General features: G+C 37.0%; 3 protein-coding genes across 3 annotated transcripts; all 3 read left to right on the top strand.

Moving 5' to 3' along the window:
• The first annotated feature begins 1,652 nt into the window (after positions 1-1,652).
• On the top strand, positions 1,653-7,254 carry LOC145632128 (ammonium transporter 1 member 1-like). The gene is made up of 2 exons (XM_081684419.1): positions 1,653-2,493; positions 6,312-7,254. Exons 1-2 carry the CDS (start codon positions 1,799-1,801, stop codon positions 7,132-7,134), a joined length of 1,518 nt encoding a protein of 505 aa, XP_081540545.1. The 5' UTR covers positions 1,653-1,798; the 3' UTR covers positions 7,135-7,254.
• A 4,038-nt stretch (positions 7,255-11,292) lies between these two features.
• Positions 11,293-11,955, top strand: LOC145632942 (uncharacterized). Its single transcript, XM_081685263.1, has 2 exons — positions 11,293-11,443; positions 11,537-11,955. The coding sequence occupies exons 1-2, from the start codon at positions 11,293-11,295 to the stop codon at positions 11,953-11,955; spliced, it is 570 nt and encodes a 189-aa protein (XP_081541389.1).
• Positions 11,956-16,085: 4,130 nt separating this feature from the next.
• LOC145632943 (uncharacterized) lies at positions 16,086-16,721 on the top strand. Its single transcript, XM_081685264.1, has one exon. It carries the CDS (start codon positions 16,086-16,088, stop codon positions 16,719-16,721), a length of 636 nt encoding a protein of 211 aa, XP_081541390.1.
• Positions 16,722-18,675: the final 1,954 nt, after the last annotated feature.

Consider the following 18,675-nt stretch of genomic DNA (forward strand, 5'->3'; position numbering starts at 1 on the left):
TTATTCTTGACAAATTTTCCTTTTTTTTATTTAGGTTTTTTGGGTTTCAATTTTGATTTTAATTTTTGGGTTTCAATTTTAATTGTTTTTTTTTCGATTTTGATTTTGTTTTTTTCGATTTTTTGTTTTTTTTTTTTCAATTTCAATTTTGGTTTTTTTTTTTTTCAATTTTGATTTTTTTTTTTTAATTTCGATTTCAATTTCAGGGGTTTTTTTTTTCCCGGGTTTGAATTTCTGCTTTTTTTTTCTAGGTATGAATTGTTTGGATTGAATTTCTAGGGTTTTTTTTTTTCCGAAGCTTATTTTACTATTTTTTTTTTATTTTAATTGGTGCAGGTACATTGATTATGCAAGAATATTGATATGTTTATATTGTAATTTTTTTTATTTACGAGTATATTGTAATTTTTTTTATTATTTATAATGTAATTTTTTTAATTTATTTATATGTTGTAATTGATCTATATTGTAATTTTGGATTTGATTATATATTGTAAATTTTGGATTATATTGAAACCAATTCGATTTATATTAGGATGTTGTTATTTTTTTAGTTGATTTAATTGTTAAGTGAAAAAAAATTAAAATTTTGGGCACTTTTGGCACTAGTTAACCGGTGCCAAAAACATTTGATAAAATTTTTTGGGCCATTTTTGGCACCGGTTAACCGGTGCCAACAACCATTTTTGCCACCGGTTTGAACCAGTGGCTTTGCAAGTTAGTAATTGGCAACCCCCACCCCCCCCCCCCCCACATTGGCACCGGTTCAAACCGATGTCATTAAGGGGTTTTGAACCGGTGCCAATTTCGTTTTTTCACCTAGTGTGTTCGCTTCACCTTATTTTAAGTTCAATTCAGTTAAGCTCCAATCAATTCTATTCAGTAAGGGCTTGTTCACATTTATTGTAATGAGCTAAACTGAACTAAACTGATTAGAGCTTAACTGAACTGAACTTGGCTGAAATGAATATTTTATGAGAGAAGAAAATTAGGAGCTGAACTGAACTGATTTGAGCTGAACTGAATTGAAATTAAGTTGAATTGAATAGGACCTAAATCAGAATAGGCCCTAATACATACTCACTTCATTTTTAAATATTTGTTCAACTTTCCTTTTTCAGCCCTTTTTATAAACTTGCTCTATTTCCTTATTTGGAAATTTTAATTAATTTCTCTTACCTAGTGGACCAACTATAAACCATATTTTATTAATTTTTATATTCTCTCGGTCTTCTCAAATTCTCTCTACTACTTTTATATATATATATATATATATATATATATATATATATATATATATATATATATATATATATATATATATATATATATATATATATATATTAATTCTTACACTTACCCCTCTACCTTCATATTTTATTACTTTCTCCAATTTATCATGAAATTCCGCTCACGGAGAAATGAAGCAAATAAAACATAGGGAGTATTAAAAAGAGGTATTATTACACTTTTATTTATCACATTTAAACAGAGAAGATATTTTTGTTTGTAATTGTTTATTTAAGTATAACACAAAAGATAATCTGTTTGTTTTTCCTCTTTATTAATTATTAATTTAATTCTTGTGCTCCGCAAGTATTTCAGGTGCCGTTATAGGGAGGGACACAACATCACACAATAGACATAGTCATTTTCCACTTCCATTGGTCCACTTTATCTCACGTGAATCTCTCCTTTCCTATAAGATAGGATCTACCACCACCCATTTACTCCCCACTCCCTCTCCACCCAATCTCATTCCCTCCAACCACCCTCGCCGCCTCCACCACCACCCATCATGTCTTCTTCCACGCCACCACTAGCCCCGTGTTCTACCACTGAGCTTGCCACCTTCTTTGGCCCCAACACTTCTAACCCCTTTGCAGCAGCTGCCTACATCTGCTCCCGCTTCACCTCCACCTCCACACAGTTTGCCTCCACAACCTACGCCTTAGACTCCACCTTCCTTCTCTTCTCCGCTTACCTCGTCTTCTCCATGCAAGTCGGGTTCGCCATGCTCTGCGCTGGCTCCGTCCGTGCTAAGAACACCATGAACATCATGCTTACCAACGTCCTTGACGCTGCTGCTGGGGCTCTCTTCTACTATCTCTTCGGATTCGCTTTAGCTTTCGGCTCTCCTAGTAACCCCTTCATCGGACGCCGGTTCTTTGCCCTCGAGTCTTTTCCCAATAGTGACGTTGATTTTCCTTACTTTCTGTATCAATGGTCGTTTGCGATTGCAGCTGCTGGAATCACTAGTGGGTCTATTGCTGAGAGGACTCAGTTCGTGGCGTATTTGATATACTCGTCGTTCTTAACCGGGTTCGTTTACCCGGTGGTTTCACATTGGTTTTGGTCAGAAGACGGGTGGGCGAGTGCCAGTAACACTCACCCGTTGTTTGGGTCGGGCGTAATCGATTTTGCTGGCTCTGGTGTTGTTCATATGGTTGGTGGAATTGCTGGATTTTGGGGTGCCTTCATTGAAGGTCCGAGGTAATCTACAAATTTTACGTTCTGAATTGAACTGAATTAATAGTCGAGTTGATAGTGTGGTTTAGATATATAAGTTAACAAACAAGTAATTAAATTGGCATGGTAGAGGAACAGCACGTAAAATATTTATTAGAAGTCTGGTACTTGTTTATTGTTAATTTAAAGTAGAGTTATTAGGAGCTTTCATGAGAAAAAATGTCATTTTAATAAAGTTTTTTCACATTAAGAACGTAGGGAGTATTATCGAAAAATACAAGTTTATACCCTTGAACCTTGGGCTTTTTTTTTTTTTTTTTTTTTTTTTTTTTTTTTTTTTTTTTTTTTGAGCTAGATTAGAGAATGAAACAAGCAAACCTTTGTACCAAAGAATTCAATTTTGAACCGTGGAGGATTTTTTTTTTTTTTAATATAAACATATGTCTATAATAAAAATTCCAACAATATGGCCGTAGGTTGGCTATTTATGTAGTTCAAACATTATAATCAAGAACAACTAAAGTACATAATTGTAATAAAGTATATTAATTTAACAGTTGAAATTCAAATTTTAAGATTTTGGATTGTAAAAAGATACTCCACTTAAATTGTTTTTTTTATTTATCTCACTTGAAATGTGCAAAATTTTTCTTTGATTGTATTTTTAACTTATCTTTGATTGGAGCTTTGATGTAGGAAACCCTTATTTGATTCAATTTATGCATGTATTTGTTAATTTAGATTTCATTTGTACATGTCGTATGTATTTTTATTAATGAATTGATTTATTTCTAAAAAAAATATTATTGATGTGAATAATAAGCTAGTACTTCGTATATACTCTAAAAATATTTCCTCAATTTCAGAGTAATTGCAATAATTTTTATTTTAATCCATTTTATATTAATTGCAACGTGTTTAACAAAGAGCATATTTATATTTGACAAAAAATATACCTATATATATGTTTGATATTATGTTCTTTTTCTCTTATATTTTTTAACATCTGTTTATTAAACATATTTTTTTGAGTTTTAATGATACAAAGGGCTTGTTCACATTTACTGAAATGAACTGAACCGAACTAATTGGAGCTGAACTGAATTGAACTGAACTAATTAGAGCTGAACTGAACTGAACTGAGCTGAGCTGAAATGAATATTTTATGAGAGAGGGAAATTAGGAGCTGAACTAAACTGATTGGAGCTGAACTGGACTGAAATTAAGTAAATGTAAACAGACCCAAAGTATGTTATTTGAATTTGGCTATTATGTTCTTTAAAGTGATGAGTGATGCACATTACAAATTATTTTTTTTCTTTTTCTTTTTATTTTTTTTATTTTATATATATATATATATATATATATATATATATATATATATATATATATATATATATATATATATATATATATATATATATATATCATACATTCTTTGAGTTTAATTTGTGTTTCTTTGGATATGAACTATGTTCTTTACCTTATAACTCATGTTCTTATAACATATGTTATTTTGAATTTTGAAATTTAATTTGAAAATGAAATCTTGAATTCTTTTTAGTTGAAAATAATTTTAGAGAAAGAACTAAAATTATTATGGAAAATTGAAGAGAGAGAAAACTATTTTTGAGGCCTATCTTTGGTAAAGTTTATGTAATTTTCCATGAAATTTTAATAAAGTTTTAATCACGTTCTTTTGTAATATGTTCTTTAGTAATGCATGTTCTTTTCTAATACTTAAATGTTCTTTTTCTAATACTTAAATGTTCTTTTTAAAACAAATAAATGTTATTTTCGTCTTTTTTTTTATTTAATAGGGTGCATCATGCGCATGGTGCACCGTGGTGCACAGATCATGCATTAGTACTCATTTGGTATGAGTCAACTATTACTTATTCAGTTATTAATGCAAACTAGAGGATTAAATAAACCCAAGTTATTTGCAACAATAAATAAATAAATAAATATTTGATTTAAATAATCCAACCTTTAACGTATTTATTTTTAATAATCCAACCTTTAACGTATTTATTTTTAATAATCCAACCTTTTGATTATTCCTTAATAATCCAAGCTTTGAGGGGTATCTTAGATTATTAGGCCAAGGTGACCTGCAACCTGTTTCTCAGGTAATTTTTTTTTTTATTTCATTTTAAATTTTTTTGGCAAAAAAAAAAAAAAAAAAAAGGTAAAACCCAACACACACCTCTCTGCCGCCCTTCCCACTCTCTTTTCAAGTTTCCGACCACCGCCACCCCTACCCCCCTGCCGTCCCTCCCCCTCCCCTCACCCCAGCGCAGCTGCTGCCCCTCGAAATCCACCCCAAAACCCACTCCCTTGTCCAGTTACCGACTTCCCTCAAAACCACCCCAATTCCCTAAAATCCAAAACCTAAAACACCAAAAACCTAGAAATCGAAAAAGGGTTATGTTATTCTAGGGGGCGAGCTGAGAAATCGGTGCCAATTGGGGGTAGGCGGCAGCCGAAAATTGAGAACGAAGAGAGAGAAATTGAGGACGATAAAGGGAAGTTGGCGGTGCGTGGACAGTCGTTGGTGGCTAGGTGGAGGGGATAGAAATTAATAGAGAGTGAAGGGAAAGATATATGGAGGAGGGAGGAAGGAAAGAGAAAGGAAGGAAGGAGGAAGGAATAAGCTGCCGGGAATTATGGAGGAGAAGGAAGGAGGTGGGGTGTTCGACAATTGGAGGAACCGACTGTGGGCGGTCGGATTTTGGAGTGGAGGGGTGGTGTCGTGCGTGGTGGTGGTCGGATTTTGGAGGGAAAGGAGTGGTGGCGAATGGTGATCGGATTTTGGAGGGGAGGGAGTGGTGGTGGTCGATTTTTGGAGGGGTAGCGGTGGTGGTGGTGGTGTTGTCATGGAGGTTTGAAGGGAAGAAGAAGGAGGGAAAAAAAGGGATTTCTTTTTAAAAAAATTAATTTTTTGTAAAATAAAAATAAAAATATTTATTGGACAAATGACAATCCAACACGTGGAAGATGACCTGCACTTTTAGGTTAAGTGGCCTGCTAGGCCTGATAATCTAAGACACCCGCCAAAGCTTGGATTATTATAGAATAATTAAAAGGTTGGATCATTAAAAATAAATACGTCAAATGTTTTATTATTTAAATTAAATTTTCCATAAATAAATAAACATTAGTTACCATATTCGTGCCGTACTTTCTAGTAGCAATTACAAAGAATACAAACTACATACCATTAAACTTTTGACCATTTTGACATTCTTAATATTTTTGTCATCAATCAGCATTGTAGTATGGGGAGTACATTTCTAGGTGAAATTATTCGAAGATATGTACTACATTGTCAGAATATTTCACCAAGTACCAAAAAGGGCATTGACAATTTGGGGATTACAGAATGAGCATTGGATTATAAGGAAAATAAATTCAAATACTTAGCAAACTAGTAGTAACAACAAACTAGTGTTTCTGGTAAAACTTCAGCAATAATACTCCGTATTGGTTTTGGACTGTTCAAAACTATGTGTTTTTTTTTTTTTAGCCAAAACTGTTTAGTGATTAGTTTAGATTTAAAGTAATTATTTTGGACCATAATTTTAACCTTAGTGAGCTGAATCAGCGTTAAAGGATAGCATTTTATGTGGTTTTAATTTCATTACACGTAACAAAAATGTGTGTTTCAAAATTTTCCCACCTCAAAATTTTTGTTCAACAATGGTATCTTATCTTATTATTTTTGTTGCCTCTAAATTAATTTTTGTTGTTTTCTTTTTCTAGGCTCAATAAATTTATATTGTATAATTAGTAAAAAAATTATATTCCATGTTCGTTAATTTAATTTAATTTATTTGTAGGATTGGAAGATTTGACCACGAGGGCCGATCTGTTGCATTGAGGGGTCATAGTGCCTCACTGGTGGTCTTAGGGACTTTTCTACTATGGGTTGGGTGGTATGGATTCAATCCAGGTTCCTTTACTAAAATTCTTGTGACTTATGATGGGTCACAAGCATACTATGGTCAATGGAGCGCGGTTGGAAGGACTGCGGTCACTACAACATTAGCGGGATGCACGGCCGCTCTAACCACATTATTTGGTAAAAGAATTCTTTCGGGTCATTGGAACATTACTGATGTTTGCAATGGTTTATTGGGTGGGTTCGCGGCAATCACATCTGGATGTGCTGTGGTCGAGCCATGGGCTGCAATAATTTGCGGTTTTGTGGCGGCTGGGGTACTAATGGGCTCAAACAAGTTAGCAGAGCGATACAAATATGATGACCCGTTAGAGGCAGCCCAACTACATGGCGGGTGTGGAGCGTGGGGTGTCCTTTTTACGGCGCTTTTTGCAAGCAAGAAGTATGTCGACGAGGTTTATCCGGTCTCGGGTAAAACCGGTCGACCATATGGTTTGTTTATGGGTGGGGGTGGTAGGCTTTTGGAAGCCAATGTTGTTCAAATCTTGTCTATAATCGGGTGGGTTAGCTTCACAATGGGTCCTCTTTTTTTGGTCCTTCATAAGCTCAAACTTCTACGAATATCGCCCGTTGATGAAATGGAGGGTATGGATTTGACCCGGCATGGTGGATTCGCTTATGCTTATAATGATGAAGGGGATTCTAACCAACGGGTAGGGATCCAATTACGGAAAATTGATGGATATGGGTCAACTTCATAATCTTACGCTTTCTAAAAGGGCTTCTTGTAGCATCAACTAAAAGTTGGTCTTCTTCAATTATTGTAAAATCCTTTAGTTTCAATTAATTAAAACTTTTAAATTCATAGAAAAGTTAACTCATCCACTTGCATTTAATTTTGGATTTAGATAGGATCCTTTATTTCATTTTATTTTACGTAGAAATTGTTTACTCATTCGTGATTAGTCTAATTGTAAATCCTCTATTAATTATTACAAGAATATAAATTGCAATAATTATAATAAAACTATGAGTAATATTTAAGTGTGTATACTAAATCATTTCTAATATTCTTTCAATCCTACTAAAAGCGAATGGAGAGCGAAAGAAGAGCGGGTGAACTTTCTTCTGAAGAAGAATACCTAATTCGAAGGTCGAATAAGAAGGTGAAAAGGACTCCAGAAAATTCTCCCCTGGGTGGTCCTAATCACGATTCTGATGTGGAGATGGAAATGAATCCTGCAGAACCAAGTATTAATAGGAGCAAAGGTCTCCAAAAGAAGTCGTTCAGCAGTTTGACTAAAGGTGAAGGGGGATTGCAGAATTCGACATCGACAAGGGAGGATCCAGAGGATGTAATGGTCTCAGATGATGATGAACCATTAGATTGCGATTCAGACGATGAGTCTTGCCCTAATTTCCTCCTGACAAAGGAGGAAAAACAGAGGTTGCGCAGACCTTGGCTAAATGCGCTGATTATAAAACTTTTTGACAAAAAGTTAAGTTATGAGGTTCTTATTAAGCGTCTCAGGATCAAATGGAGTCTGAAAGGAGATATTACCTTGACTGATGTTGGATGCGCATATTATATTGTGCGATTCACAAACATGGAGGATTATAATTTTGTGCTAACACAAGCACCGTGGATTATTGGAGATAGCTATCTCACAATTCGAAAATGGGTGCCTAATTTTGTAGCAGATGATACCCCAATAAGGTATTTAACTGCTTGGGTACGTATCCCTCAACTGTCAGTTGAGTATTTTGATAAAAATTTCCTTCATAGAATTGGGTCTAAGATTGGAAAAGTCATTAGCATTGACAAGCATACCGAGGCTATGAGTAGAGGACAGTTTGTTTGGTTTAGTATTGAGGTTGACTTATCGAAAACTCTTCTTTCGAAATTCAGACTCAATGGGAGGGTATGGAGGATACAATACGAGGGATTGAAGCAAATTTGCTTCCAATGTGGTAAACTGGGACATAAAGAGACTGAATGTGAATTAGAATTGGTATTCAATGAGTATGGTGAAAGAACACTGCAGAAGAAGAGTGACATATTAAGGGTGAAAGCAGTGGTTATACTAGACCTGAGGAACATAACCAATATGGTTCTTGGATGTTAGTGCAAAGACAAGCTAGAAGGTATAATCCTCGAGTAAAGGATGGTCCGAATGATAAACAGGGTGAACAGAACAAAGGTATCGAGGCTAGAAACAAGGAACCTTAAGGCAAAGCCAAAGGCTCCTCTGAATTTGTTTACAGAGCTAAGCAAAAGTCCCAACACAACAGTCAGAATCAAGGACAACCGAATAAAGGAAACAACAATGGCTCAAGATTTGCAATCCTTGATCAGGACCAAAGTTTGGAAGGAACTGATATTGTTCAGAATCAGCATAATGCTGTGGTAAATTTGGAAGATGAGGAGGAAAATATTCCCTCAGAGAGTTTTAATCAATTGGAAGGTGCGATGAACTTAGGGGAAGAAAATAATTCTGGAATCAAAAGCAACCCTTTGTTTGGAGAATCTCTCAATGAGATGGAGGTAGATTTGGAAATTCAGGATACTTTTGATCTAGGAGTATCTTTAAAAAAGATTGACACTGAGGAGTTTGATATATTTCAAGGACAGGATAATAATATTGGAAATAAATCTTTGGGAAAAGATATGGTTTTATCATCTGTATCCCCCAATAGGGAGGACTTCATTAGGAATAAGGAAAATATAGATCCTCTTGATCCTCGTAATATTGATAGAGGTGGATCAAATTCTTTGTCGAAAGGTTATGCCCATAATTTCCGTATTCCTATAGCAAGCCCAACCCCTTCTGCTCTTCGAAATCATAATCCTGGAACAGTTGATCCTAGTGTGAGTGAAGCAAATGATGAATTACCCATGGATACCGATAACTCTGGAGACTTTGTGCCCTCCAGCATACTCGATGTTCGTGGACTACATGATGGAGGGACCCTCAGTAACCAAAGTTCACCCCATAGTCAACAAAGTCCTATTCCAAGTGAATTCGTTCCTGCCACCGAGGCACAACCCTCCGGAGATGCTGGCAACGATAGAACTCCCAATCAGTACAAGAGGACCGATGGATGCATTGAGGGATGCATTCCTCGATCTTCTGCCTAATATCCCTGAGAGGATATATGACCGCTACCCTATTTTTAAATGTGTTTTTATGTCGATAAAAATTATGGTATGGAACGTTCAGGGAGCGGGAAACAAGCTAGCTGCTATTCGAGAGCTAGTGAGAATTAATGATCCAACAGTTTTGGCTTTAGTTGAGACACATCTTAGTGGAGAGCAAGCTCAGAAAGTGTGTGATAGAATCGGATTTTCTGGGCAAGCAAGAGTTGACGCGCAAGGCTTCAGTGGAGGTATTTGGCTCTTTTGGAGGAATGAATTGGTGACTGTCACAATTTTGGATGATAGAACTCAACACATTACTATGGAAATTGAAAAGACAGGAGAAGCCCCTTGGATGTTTTCGGCCGTTTATGCGAGTCCGGATTCTTCTCTTAGGAAAGATCTTTGGAAAGAGTTGGAAGACATCAAGAATTCTTTCTCGGGTCCATGGTTAGTTGCAGGTGATTTCAATGATACCATAAACATGTCGGAGAGATCGGGTTGTGGAGGATCGGAGATGGTTAAAAGATGCAGTGAATTTTCAGATTGGGTCAACCGTATGAACTTAATTGATTTGGGATGCTCTAGCCCGAATCATACCTGGAGCAGGGGACTTTCCCCTGAAACTTTCAAATCAGCACGCTTGGATAGAGGATTTGCTAATACTGACTGGAGATTGAGGTTCGCAGAAGGAGCGGTGCGTAATCTTCCTCATAGTACCTCAGATCATTGCCCTATATTGATAAGTACTACGGGTTTTGCCCCGCTTCCTACAGCAATCAAGCCATTTCGCTTTCAAGCTGCGTGGATTCAACATGATAAATTTGATGAGTTTGTTAATTCCAACTGGAAAAATTCAGAACCTCTTATTCCTTTCCTTTCGACATTTGCTGCTAGTCTTAATGAATGGAATAGGAACGTATTCCATAATATTTTCAAGAAGAAAGCTAAGTTATGGGCAAGACTTGAAGGCATCCAACGTTCCCTTGCTGATGGTGGTCCGAGACATTTGATCAAATTGGAGATAAAATTGAAAGAGGAGATGAATAAAGTTTTGGAACAGAAGGAATTATTTTGGTTCCAAAAATCGAGAGCATAGGCAATTTGTGATGGAGATCGCAACACTCGATTTTTTCATCTTTCGACCATCATAAGAAGGAAGCGCAATCGTATTGAAACTCTCAAAGATGCTACAGGAGAGTGGATTACTGATTCCTCGAAAGTTAAGGATTTGGTACTTGATTATTGGCGAGAACTCTTCTCTGAAGAAGGTGTTACTGGTAGTTCGAGTGGTTCCTTATTGTTGGATTATTTTCCCAAAATCTCTGAATCAGATTGGGAATTGATTACTCGACCCTTTGCTCAGTGTGAATTTCAAGCTGCATTATATGACATGAACCCTTATAAGGCCCCCGGCCCTGATGGGTTTCAACCACTCTTCTATCAATATTACTAGAACCTTGTCAATCCAAGCTTGATTAAGTTGGTGCTAGACATTCTCGAAGGTAGGCAATTCCCAGAGGGTTTCAATGACACTTTCTTGGTTCTAATTCCTAAACTTGAGGTGCCTCAATTTGCGAAACACTTTCGTCCAATTGGACTTTGTAATATTACTTACAAGGTTGTGACCAAAGTAATTATCAATAGATTGAAACCGCTGCTTCCTACTCTTATATCTCCTACACAGTGTAGCTTTGTTCCGAAACGCTAAATCACAGATAATATTGTGATTGTTCAAGAGATGTTACACACAATGAGAAGAAAGCAAGGTAGAACAGGGTACATGGCTGTCAAGATTGATTTCGAGAAAGCATATGATAGACTTCGATGGACTTTTATTCGAGAATCCCTGTTGGAATTAAGGCTTCCACAGCATATGGTTGATTTGGTTATGCTATGCATTACTACGGCTAAGCTTAGTATCCTTTGGAACGGTGAACCTACTGAAAAATTTGAACCGTCAAGGGGAATTCGGTAGGGAGATCCTTTATCGCCATACTTGTATGTTATTTGTATGGAACGTCTAGCTCACCTCATCGATAGAGAGCTTAGATTAGGAGAATGGAAACCAGCACGGGCAAGTAGAGGAGGGCCTCCAATTACCAATCTTGCATTTGCAGATGATTTGATTTTGTTCTGTGAAGCTAGTAAGAGCCAAGCCCAATTGATGAAAAATTGCCTTGATAAATTTTGTTACGCATCAGGGAGTAAGGTGAGTATTGATAAATCTCGTGTATATTTCTCACCTAATACTAATCTTGACGTACGAGATGAAGTGTGTGCAACGTTGGGTATGGAGTCCACAGATGATTTTGGCACTTATCTTGGAGTGCCAACAATCAATGGTCGAGTGACCAACGCTAATTACAATTTTTTGGTTGAAAAAGTGGAAAAAAAAGTTGCATGGATGGCAAGCAAAGCATCTGTCTCTGGAAGGTATTTGTGATGAAGTAGATAAAAAGATTCGAGCTTTTGTTTGGGGAAGTACTAACGACAAGAGGAAAATCCATTTAGTCTCTTGGAAACAGGTAACAAAAACAAAAGAGGAAGGTGGTCTGGGGCTTAGATCAATGCGTCAAGCCAATGCAGCTTTTTTATCGAAGCTTGGTTGGAGAGTAATTACTGAACCTGAGTCCTTGTGGTCAAGGGTCTTAAGGCATAAATATTGTGAAGGAAGATGTGACGTCGATATGTTTAAGCCTAGAGCTGATGCGTCTAACGCGTGGAAGGGGATCTTAGAAAATGTAGATGTTCTGAAACAAGGCATAAGAATGGCCGTGGGAAATGGTAAAGGCACAAGTTTTTGGAAGCAAAGTTGGGCAAACCCGAAACCTCTGATTGAGTTGGTTATTGCTGAACCCCCAATGGATATTCAGAATATGAAAGTCCATGGCATGTGGGATGTCAACAGGGGTTGGAAATTTGAATTATTTGCGGATTATTTACCCGCAAATGTGCTCAAAGATTTGTTAGCATATGATCTAACTGAAGATGAAGATGCGATTGACAGTGTATATTGGAAAGGGACTCCCTATGGAGGATTCTCTATTAAATCAGCAATGCTTATCATCAAGAATGAAGATCCTGTGATCGAGAGTGAGCAAGATAGAAAAAATTGGAAGAAGATTTGGCGAATACAAGCTCCTCAGAGAATACGATTCTTCTTTTGGCTGGCTTTTCATGATAGGCTAATGACTAATGCTACGAGATTTCTCTGGCACCTAACTCAAAATCCTAGATGCCTTATGTGTGGGCATGTGGAAGAAAATATTGACCATATTCTTCGGTTTTGCCCAGCAGCTAGAGTCATTTGGTATAAGCTTGGAATGAATTTACAGGGTCAGCAAGGCCAGTTAGATTTTAAATCTTGGTTGATGTCTAATCTTGACCATGAGAATAATCAGAGGGTAGAAGACTGGCCTATCATCTTCGCTGTTGCTTGTTGGTGGTTGTGGAGATGGCGGAACGAGAGGAGCTTCTCTCGTGAAACAGATATTCCTATTGATCAAAGCAGCTTCATCTTAACAAGAGTTGGTGAAATTCAAAGAGCTTTCAACCGTGACATATCCTCGAAATTAACTAAGAGGAAACGTGAGGAGGTGTATATCCGTTGGCTGCCCCCTCCTCCTGGATGGGTGAGACTAAATTCAGATGGGGCGGCCAAAGGAAACCCCGGAGCTGCTGGGGGTGGAGGTCTCATTCGAGGCCACAGAGGAGAATTATTTGAAACATATGCATTTAACTGTGGCAGTTGCACCTGTACCCGTGCTGAATTGCTGGCTGTTATGAGAGGTTTGGTGATAGCTTGGAATGCGGGGCATCGCAAGGTACAAGTTCATGTGGACTCGGAGGTGGTGGCTCGTATGTTGGTGGATAAGACTCCAACCAACTCTCCTTATATACATTTAATCCGGAAATGCAAATCCTTGATCATGCGTGATGGTTGGGATATACTATCGGTCACTGCTATAGAGAGGCTAATCGTGCGGCTGATTGGTTGGCTAACTTTGGGGTTCTCTCGGAGCAGCGATTAGTTCTTTTTGAGGCGATCCCAGCGGATCTTCGTGTAGTTTTATTAGAGGACTTGCGAGGAGTGGCTTTGCCTAGGATGGTGCCGGAGAATAAAGCCTAGCTTTGGGCTAGGACAGTCTTTTTAGTTTAGTTTTTTCTTTCATGTTGCGCTTTGTTTTTAGTTTTCGTTTTGTTTTTTTCTTGTAGTTTCTAGCTTTATTTTCCTTTCAGGGCTTGCCCCTCGGCTTCACCAAAAAAAAAAAAAAAAAAAAGTAATATTTAAAGATTTTCCTCTTATAATCATGATAATGTAATTACATTTCAAGCAAATATTTTTGTTTTTGTTTTTTTTTTTTTCATTTTGTTTACTATCACTATTACTTTTGGCTTGTACAAAGAAAAAAGAGAAACAAAAGGTGGGCAAACAAAACTATGGACAATTGAATTTGAGGGATTTTTTTTTTTATTTAGAAAGAGGGAGAAGTAATTGAAGGACATCACATAAGATATACAAAGTGAAATATTTAGTGGTGAAGACATCACATCAGTTAGGATTCAAGAGGATAAAACATTTTCTTTCATAACGAAAATTGTTTTCCTAGTTTATTTAATCAACCAATCAATAATTATATATTAAAAGACACACCAGCAATAACACATGTCATTTTTTGATATATCCTTATTATATTTTAAAAAAAATTAAAAAAAAAAAACAAAAAATCTTTGGAGATAATATGATATAGAATACAAAATATTTTGTTTTCAATAAAAAAAGAATACATAATCTTTTCTTCCAAAAAAAAAAAATCGTATAATAATATATTTGCCAACTTAGATTCCTAACCATATCTTTCTACAAATTCCTATATAAGTAATTATTTTTAATGTATATAATTATTTTTATAGTAAGAAAATCTTGAATATATATATTTCAACCTAATTAGTGAATGTATATATATATATATATATATATATATATATATATATATATATATATATACAAGTTTGAATAAATATTAATGTGTAGTCGTAAAAAAATAGTATTTTAAGTTGCTTTATTTCGGATTGAATAAAAAAAATAGATTATGCACTAAATTAGTTTTTATATTTAAATATATTTTTAAATAAGAACATATTTTAGTTGGTAATTTTGCATAATTAAAACAAGTTACAATTGCATTAATTAGAGTGAATCTAGGTGCATAGGGCCTATGTGTTTCATATAAGGGTGACAATTCAGGTCAGCAGGTCGGGTTCGAGCGAGATTTTGGATTATGTTTAGAACCTATAAAAAAATAGTGTAAAACTTAATATTATTATTAAATATGAAATTTGGGTCAAATCGGGTCAAAATCGAGTTGTTCGAATTCGGGTTTCCCTAAGTAAATTCGGGTTGGGTCAGGGATTGTCAAACCGTAGTTTTACATGCACATAGGAGGGCAATGTGGGGTTTTTATTATTTTTTAAATCCCTCCTAATGATACCGTGGTACATTATAATGTACCACCATGTAGTGCAACAGTGGTACTTTTTGCCATCAAGTTTTCCACCACTATTTTTTCTCATGTTCCCATTAGGGCTGTACACCGGTCCAAAACCGGACCGAATCTATTGGGATCGGGACTTGAATCAGGCCGGGATTTTTGAGGAACGGAGACCGGACCTGATTCAACAGGTTCGGTTTCGAGTTAGACCTGAACAATCAGGTCCGGTCCGGGTTTTGACCTGACCAAACCTGTTTTTTGAATTTTTTTATTTTTTTAAAAAAAAATAACCTGAATAATTAATAACATAAAATCTGAAATTATCAATCACAAATACTACATAAATTGTATAAATTGACTAAAGTCCCTTGCAAGAATAAAACCCAATATGTTCTCTCTCTAGCTTTCACTTTCTCTCTCAGAGACCATCAAGGAATTCCCTCCTTGCTTAGGCAAGGGGGCCTTGGGAGCCTTTGTTAGAGATCTTGTTAGCTTTCTTTCTCAAATTGTTTTTCTTTTTACAGGTATTCAGCTTGCGAGTTTTTCTCTTTGCCCTGCCCTGTTTCGTTCTTTACTTTTCTTTAAGTTTTTTTCTCTTGCATTATGGATAGTTCTTCAGTGTTTAGTCCTAAGGATGATCACATAGTAATTGTTCAAGTCTCTGGCGTGGATGTGGTTCAATCGATCGATTCTGATATCAATATGACATCCCCTAATGATGTTTTGGTTATGCATGAGGTTTTACAAGAAAAAGAGAGCATGCATGCTTTAGACGATGTTCAGATGTTAGATGATGATAAACCTATCACACCTTTGAACACCCCTTCTCCTGTGATTAAACAAAACTTTAGAGAAGTTGTTCAAGCCTCTTCTCAATGGTTCTCGATCTGAAGCATAAAAAATTGTCATCACCTCCACTGAATGGGAGGATGATCCTCTGCCTCCTCCTGTTTCTTCCAAACCAGTTTCTTTTCACAAGGATACTTTGGAAAAATTAAGGAAGCCATGGAAATTAACCTTGATGGGGAAGTGTTTAGGAATTTCGGTTCGCCCTTCTTTCATAACCCAGCGGGTTCAAGCTATGTGTAGACCCAAAGGTACTTTGGAGGTCATTGATTTAGGGAAGGATGTCTATCTATTCAGATTTTCAATTCCGGATGATTATGAAAGAGCTATTTTAGGAGGTCCATGGTTTATTTTAGACCATTACCTTATGATCACAAAATGGAAGCCTAATTTTAGGCCCTCTATGAATCCCTTTAATAGGATGACTGTTTGGATTCGGTTTCCGAAACTACCTATGGAATACTATGATAAAGAAGCTCTTTTCGACATTGCAAAGTTAGCAGGTAACCCTCTTCGTGTTGATTATGCTACCGATCATCTTACTCGTGCTAGATATGCTAGGGTTTGCTTAGACATAGATTTATCAATCCCTTTGGTTACTAATGTTTGGGTGGGTAATGGCTGGCAATCTATTGAGTATGAAAACTTACAATGCCTTTGCTTCACTTGCGGAAAAATTGGTCACACCAAAGAAAAATGTAATCAAAAAGTGGTTTTAGTTGATAAAGGAAAAAATATTAGCACTTGTACAACTTCTACAAGCAACAATATTGTGTTAGACAACACGTCTCCTTGCTCCACTATCCATGAAAAGTCCACTTCCTCCACTACCTATGAATCAAGGGTCTTTGTTCCCCATACTTCTAATTAATGAGTATGGTCCTTGGACTATAGTTTCTAATAAAAAGAAATTTAGTCAAACTAAGTCTTCACCAAAAAAAAACTAGTCACAATTCTACCACACCAAATACTCCAAAATCTGCTCAACCACATGTCTCGAAGCCCAACCCAGTGAAGCCCAATTCGCCTAAGCCCACCTCAATGAAGCCTACTCCTACGATTTCTAGCAAACCCAATTCAGCAAATATTGCTGCGAAAAATATTAAGGATTTTGGTAAAAATCCTAAAACAACCATTTCCACTTTATCTTCAAATTCATTTGCTCTGCTGGACCCCACACCTCCTTCACCCACCAATCAGATTTCAGCAAATAAAATATTAAGAGGCGATGATGAGCCTTTCCTTGAAAATAACATACTAAATCCCCCAAATCTTTCTTCTAATTCTCTAAACTCACACGCTTCCCCTTCATCTTCCATTGCTCCATCTTCAGACCTCCATTGCCATTTGGCACACAGCAACTCGGCTTCAGATATGGAGCTTCATGCAAACCCTTCACCTTCTTATATATTAGTTCAAAACACTCAGAGTATGATCACCACAGAAACCCAAACCCCAGTAATTTCAACCACGAAACCCACCTCAAATGGAGAAAAACAAAGCAAAAATCCCACCAATTCGTCCTCCCCGCCAGACTGTCAGAATCAACCGGAGGGATTCTCTAACACCTCCTCGCCACCAGTCATTTCCCCGGACATCCCTAACCTCATCCAACACTCACATTCTTCAGAGCCAACCCATAACTCCGGCAACGCCTCTTTCGATGCGAATGCCGACCCCACCATTTCCGCCAACTCCGGCACCATTCACAACTCCGATGACCCAATTTCCCTTCCGACCCACCATGTCTCCAGCCCAAATTTCCAGTATAGTCCAGACCCCTCCTCCGACACCCTCCACTCCTCTGCTATGGTCATCGATCGAGTCACCTCCGACTCCGGCCAAAATAGAATTGATGTACAATACACTCCTCCAAATTTCCAACCTCATCAACAATCAATTCCTATCCCTATCTCCTCCGAAGCCAACCCCACCACCTCAGGCGCCAATTTCTCATCAGCCTCTTCGACCATGGTACCAGCAACAAGTACCTTGGCCAAGCTATCTGAACCACGACCTAATTCCTCCCCCAACCAACCCTCAAATAATCGATCTTACTTTGGGAAAGAGCGAGCAAGACCTAGAAAGCCCAGATCACCTTATGAAAATTTTCAAGATCCAAAAAGGGATTGTGGGACTTCAAATCGACATCAATTTTTGGGAAACAAAGAACACGATCAGAGAAGTAGACTCGATGGTTCAACCTTTGAAGATGCACGATGTGGTTCTAATGAACCATGCGATGCAGTGGAAGGAATGGGATAAGTTTGATGCTCTGTTTTGTAATGGCAATCCGGTTCCTGAATTTCCAGATCTTGATATGAAGATAGTTCTATGGAACGTGAGGGGAGTAATTCGCAATGAATTCATACCTCATGCTCGAGCATTTTTATTCTACTTGAAACTAAAAGTGATGGCTTAAGGGCCGAGAAAGTTGCTAAGTTACTTGGTTTTGATGATTTCCAGTTCATCAATCCGAATGGTTTAAGGGGTAGGATTTGGTTGATGTATAATAAGAACGTTGAATTAATTAATTATATTGAAGGGGAAACTAGGAACTATTTCCATGCTTTATTTAAGTTTAGCCCTGATAGCAAGGAAGTTTTGTTAACTGCTGTCCATGCTCCTTCCTCAAAGGCACAAGTTATGGAATGATTTACAAGCTTCTTTACCCCCTGACAATACTCCGTGGCTTTTTTTGGGTGACTTGAATGAAGTTACTAAACCTTCTGAGAAGTCGGGTGGTCTGAAATTTAGGCAATCTCAAAGTGCTGACCTAAATAAGCTTGTCGAGGCTGCATGCATGGTCGATTTAGGGTTCTCTG

This window comes from Chenopodium album, chromosome 5 (genome assembly GCF_948465745.1).
Source record: "Chenopodium album chromosome 5, dcCheAlbu1.1, whole genome shotgun sequence".
NCBI classification, from domain to species: domain Eukaryota; kingdom Viridiplantae; phylum Streptophyta; class Magnoliopsida; order Caryophyllales; family Amaranthaceae; genus Chenopodium; species Chenopodium album.

Bases quoted from the DNA above. Each gene is read 5' to 3' on its own strand.
- LOC145632128 (XM_081684419.1), top strand. From the start codon at position 1,799: ATGTCTTCTTCCACGCCACCACTAGCCCCGTGTTCTACCACTGAGCTT. The intron at 2,494-6,311 runs GTAATCTACAAA...ATTTATTTGTAG, and splicing joins GCCTTCATTGAAGGTCCGAG to GATTGGAAGATTTGACCACG.
- LOC145632942 (XM_081685263.1), top strand. From the start codon at position 11,293: ATGGCTGTCAAGATTGATTTCGAGAAAGCATATGATAGACTTCGATGG. The intron at 11,444-11,536 runs GTGAACCTACTG...TGGAACGTCTAG, and splicing joins GCTTAGTATCCTTTGGAACG to CTCACCTCATCGATAGAGAG.
- LOC145632943 (XM_081685264.1), top strand. From the start codon at position 16,086: ATGTGTAGACCCAAAGGTACTTTGGAGGTCATTGATTTAGGGAAGGAT.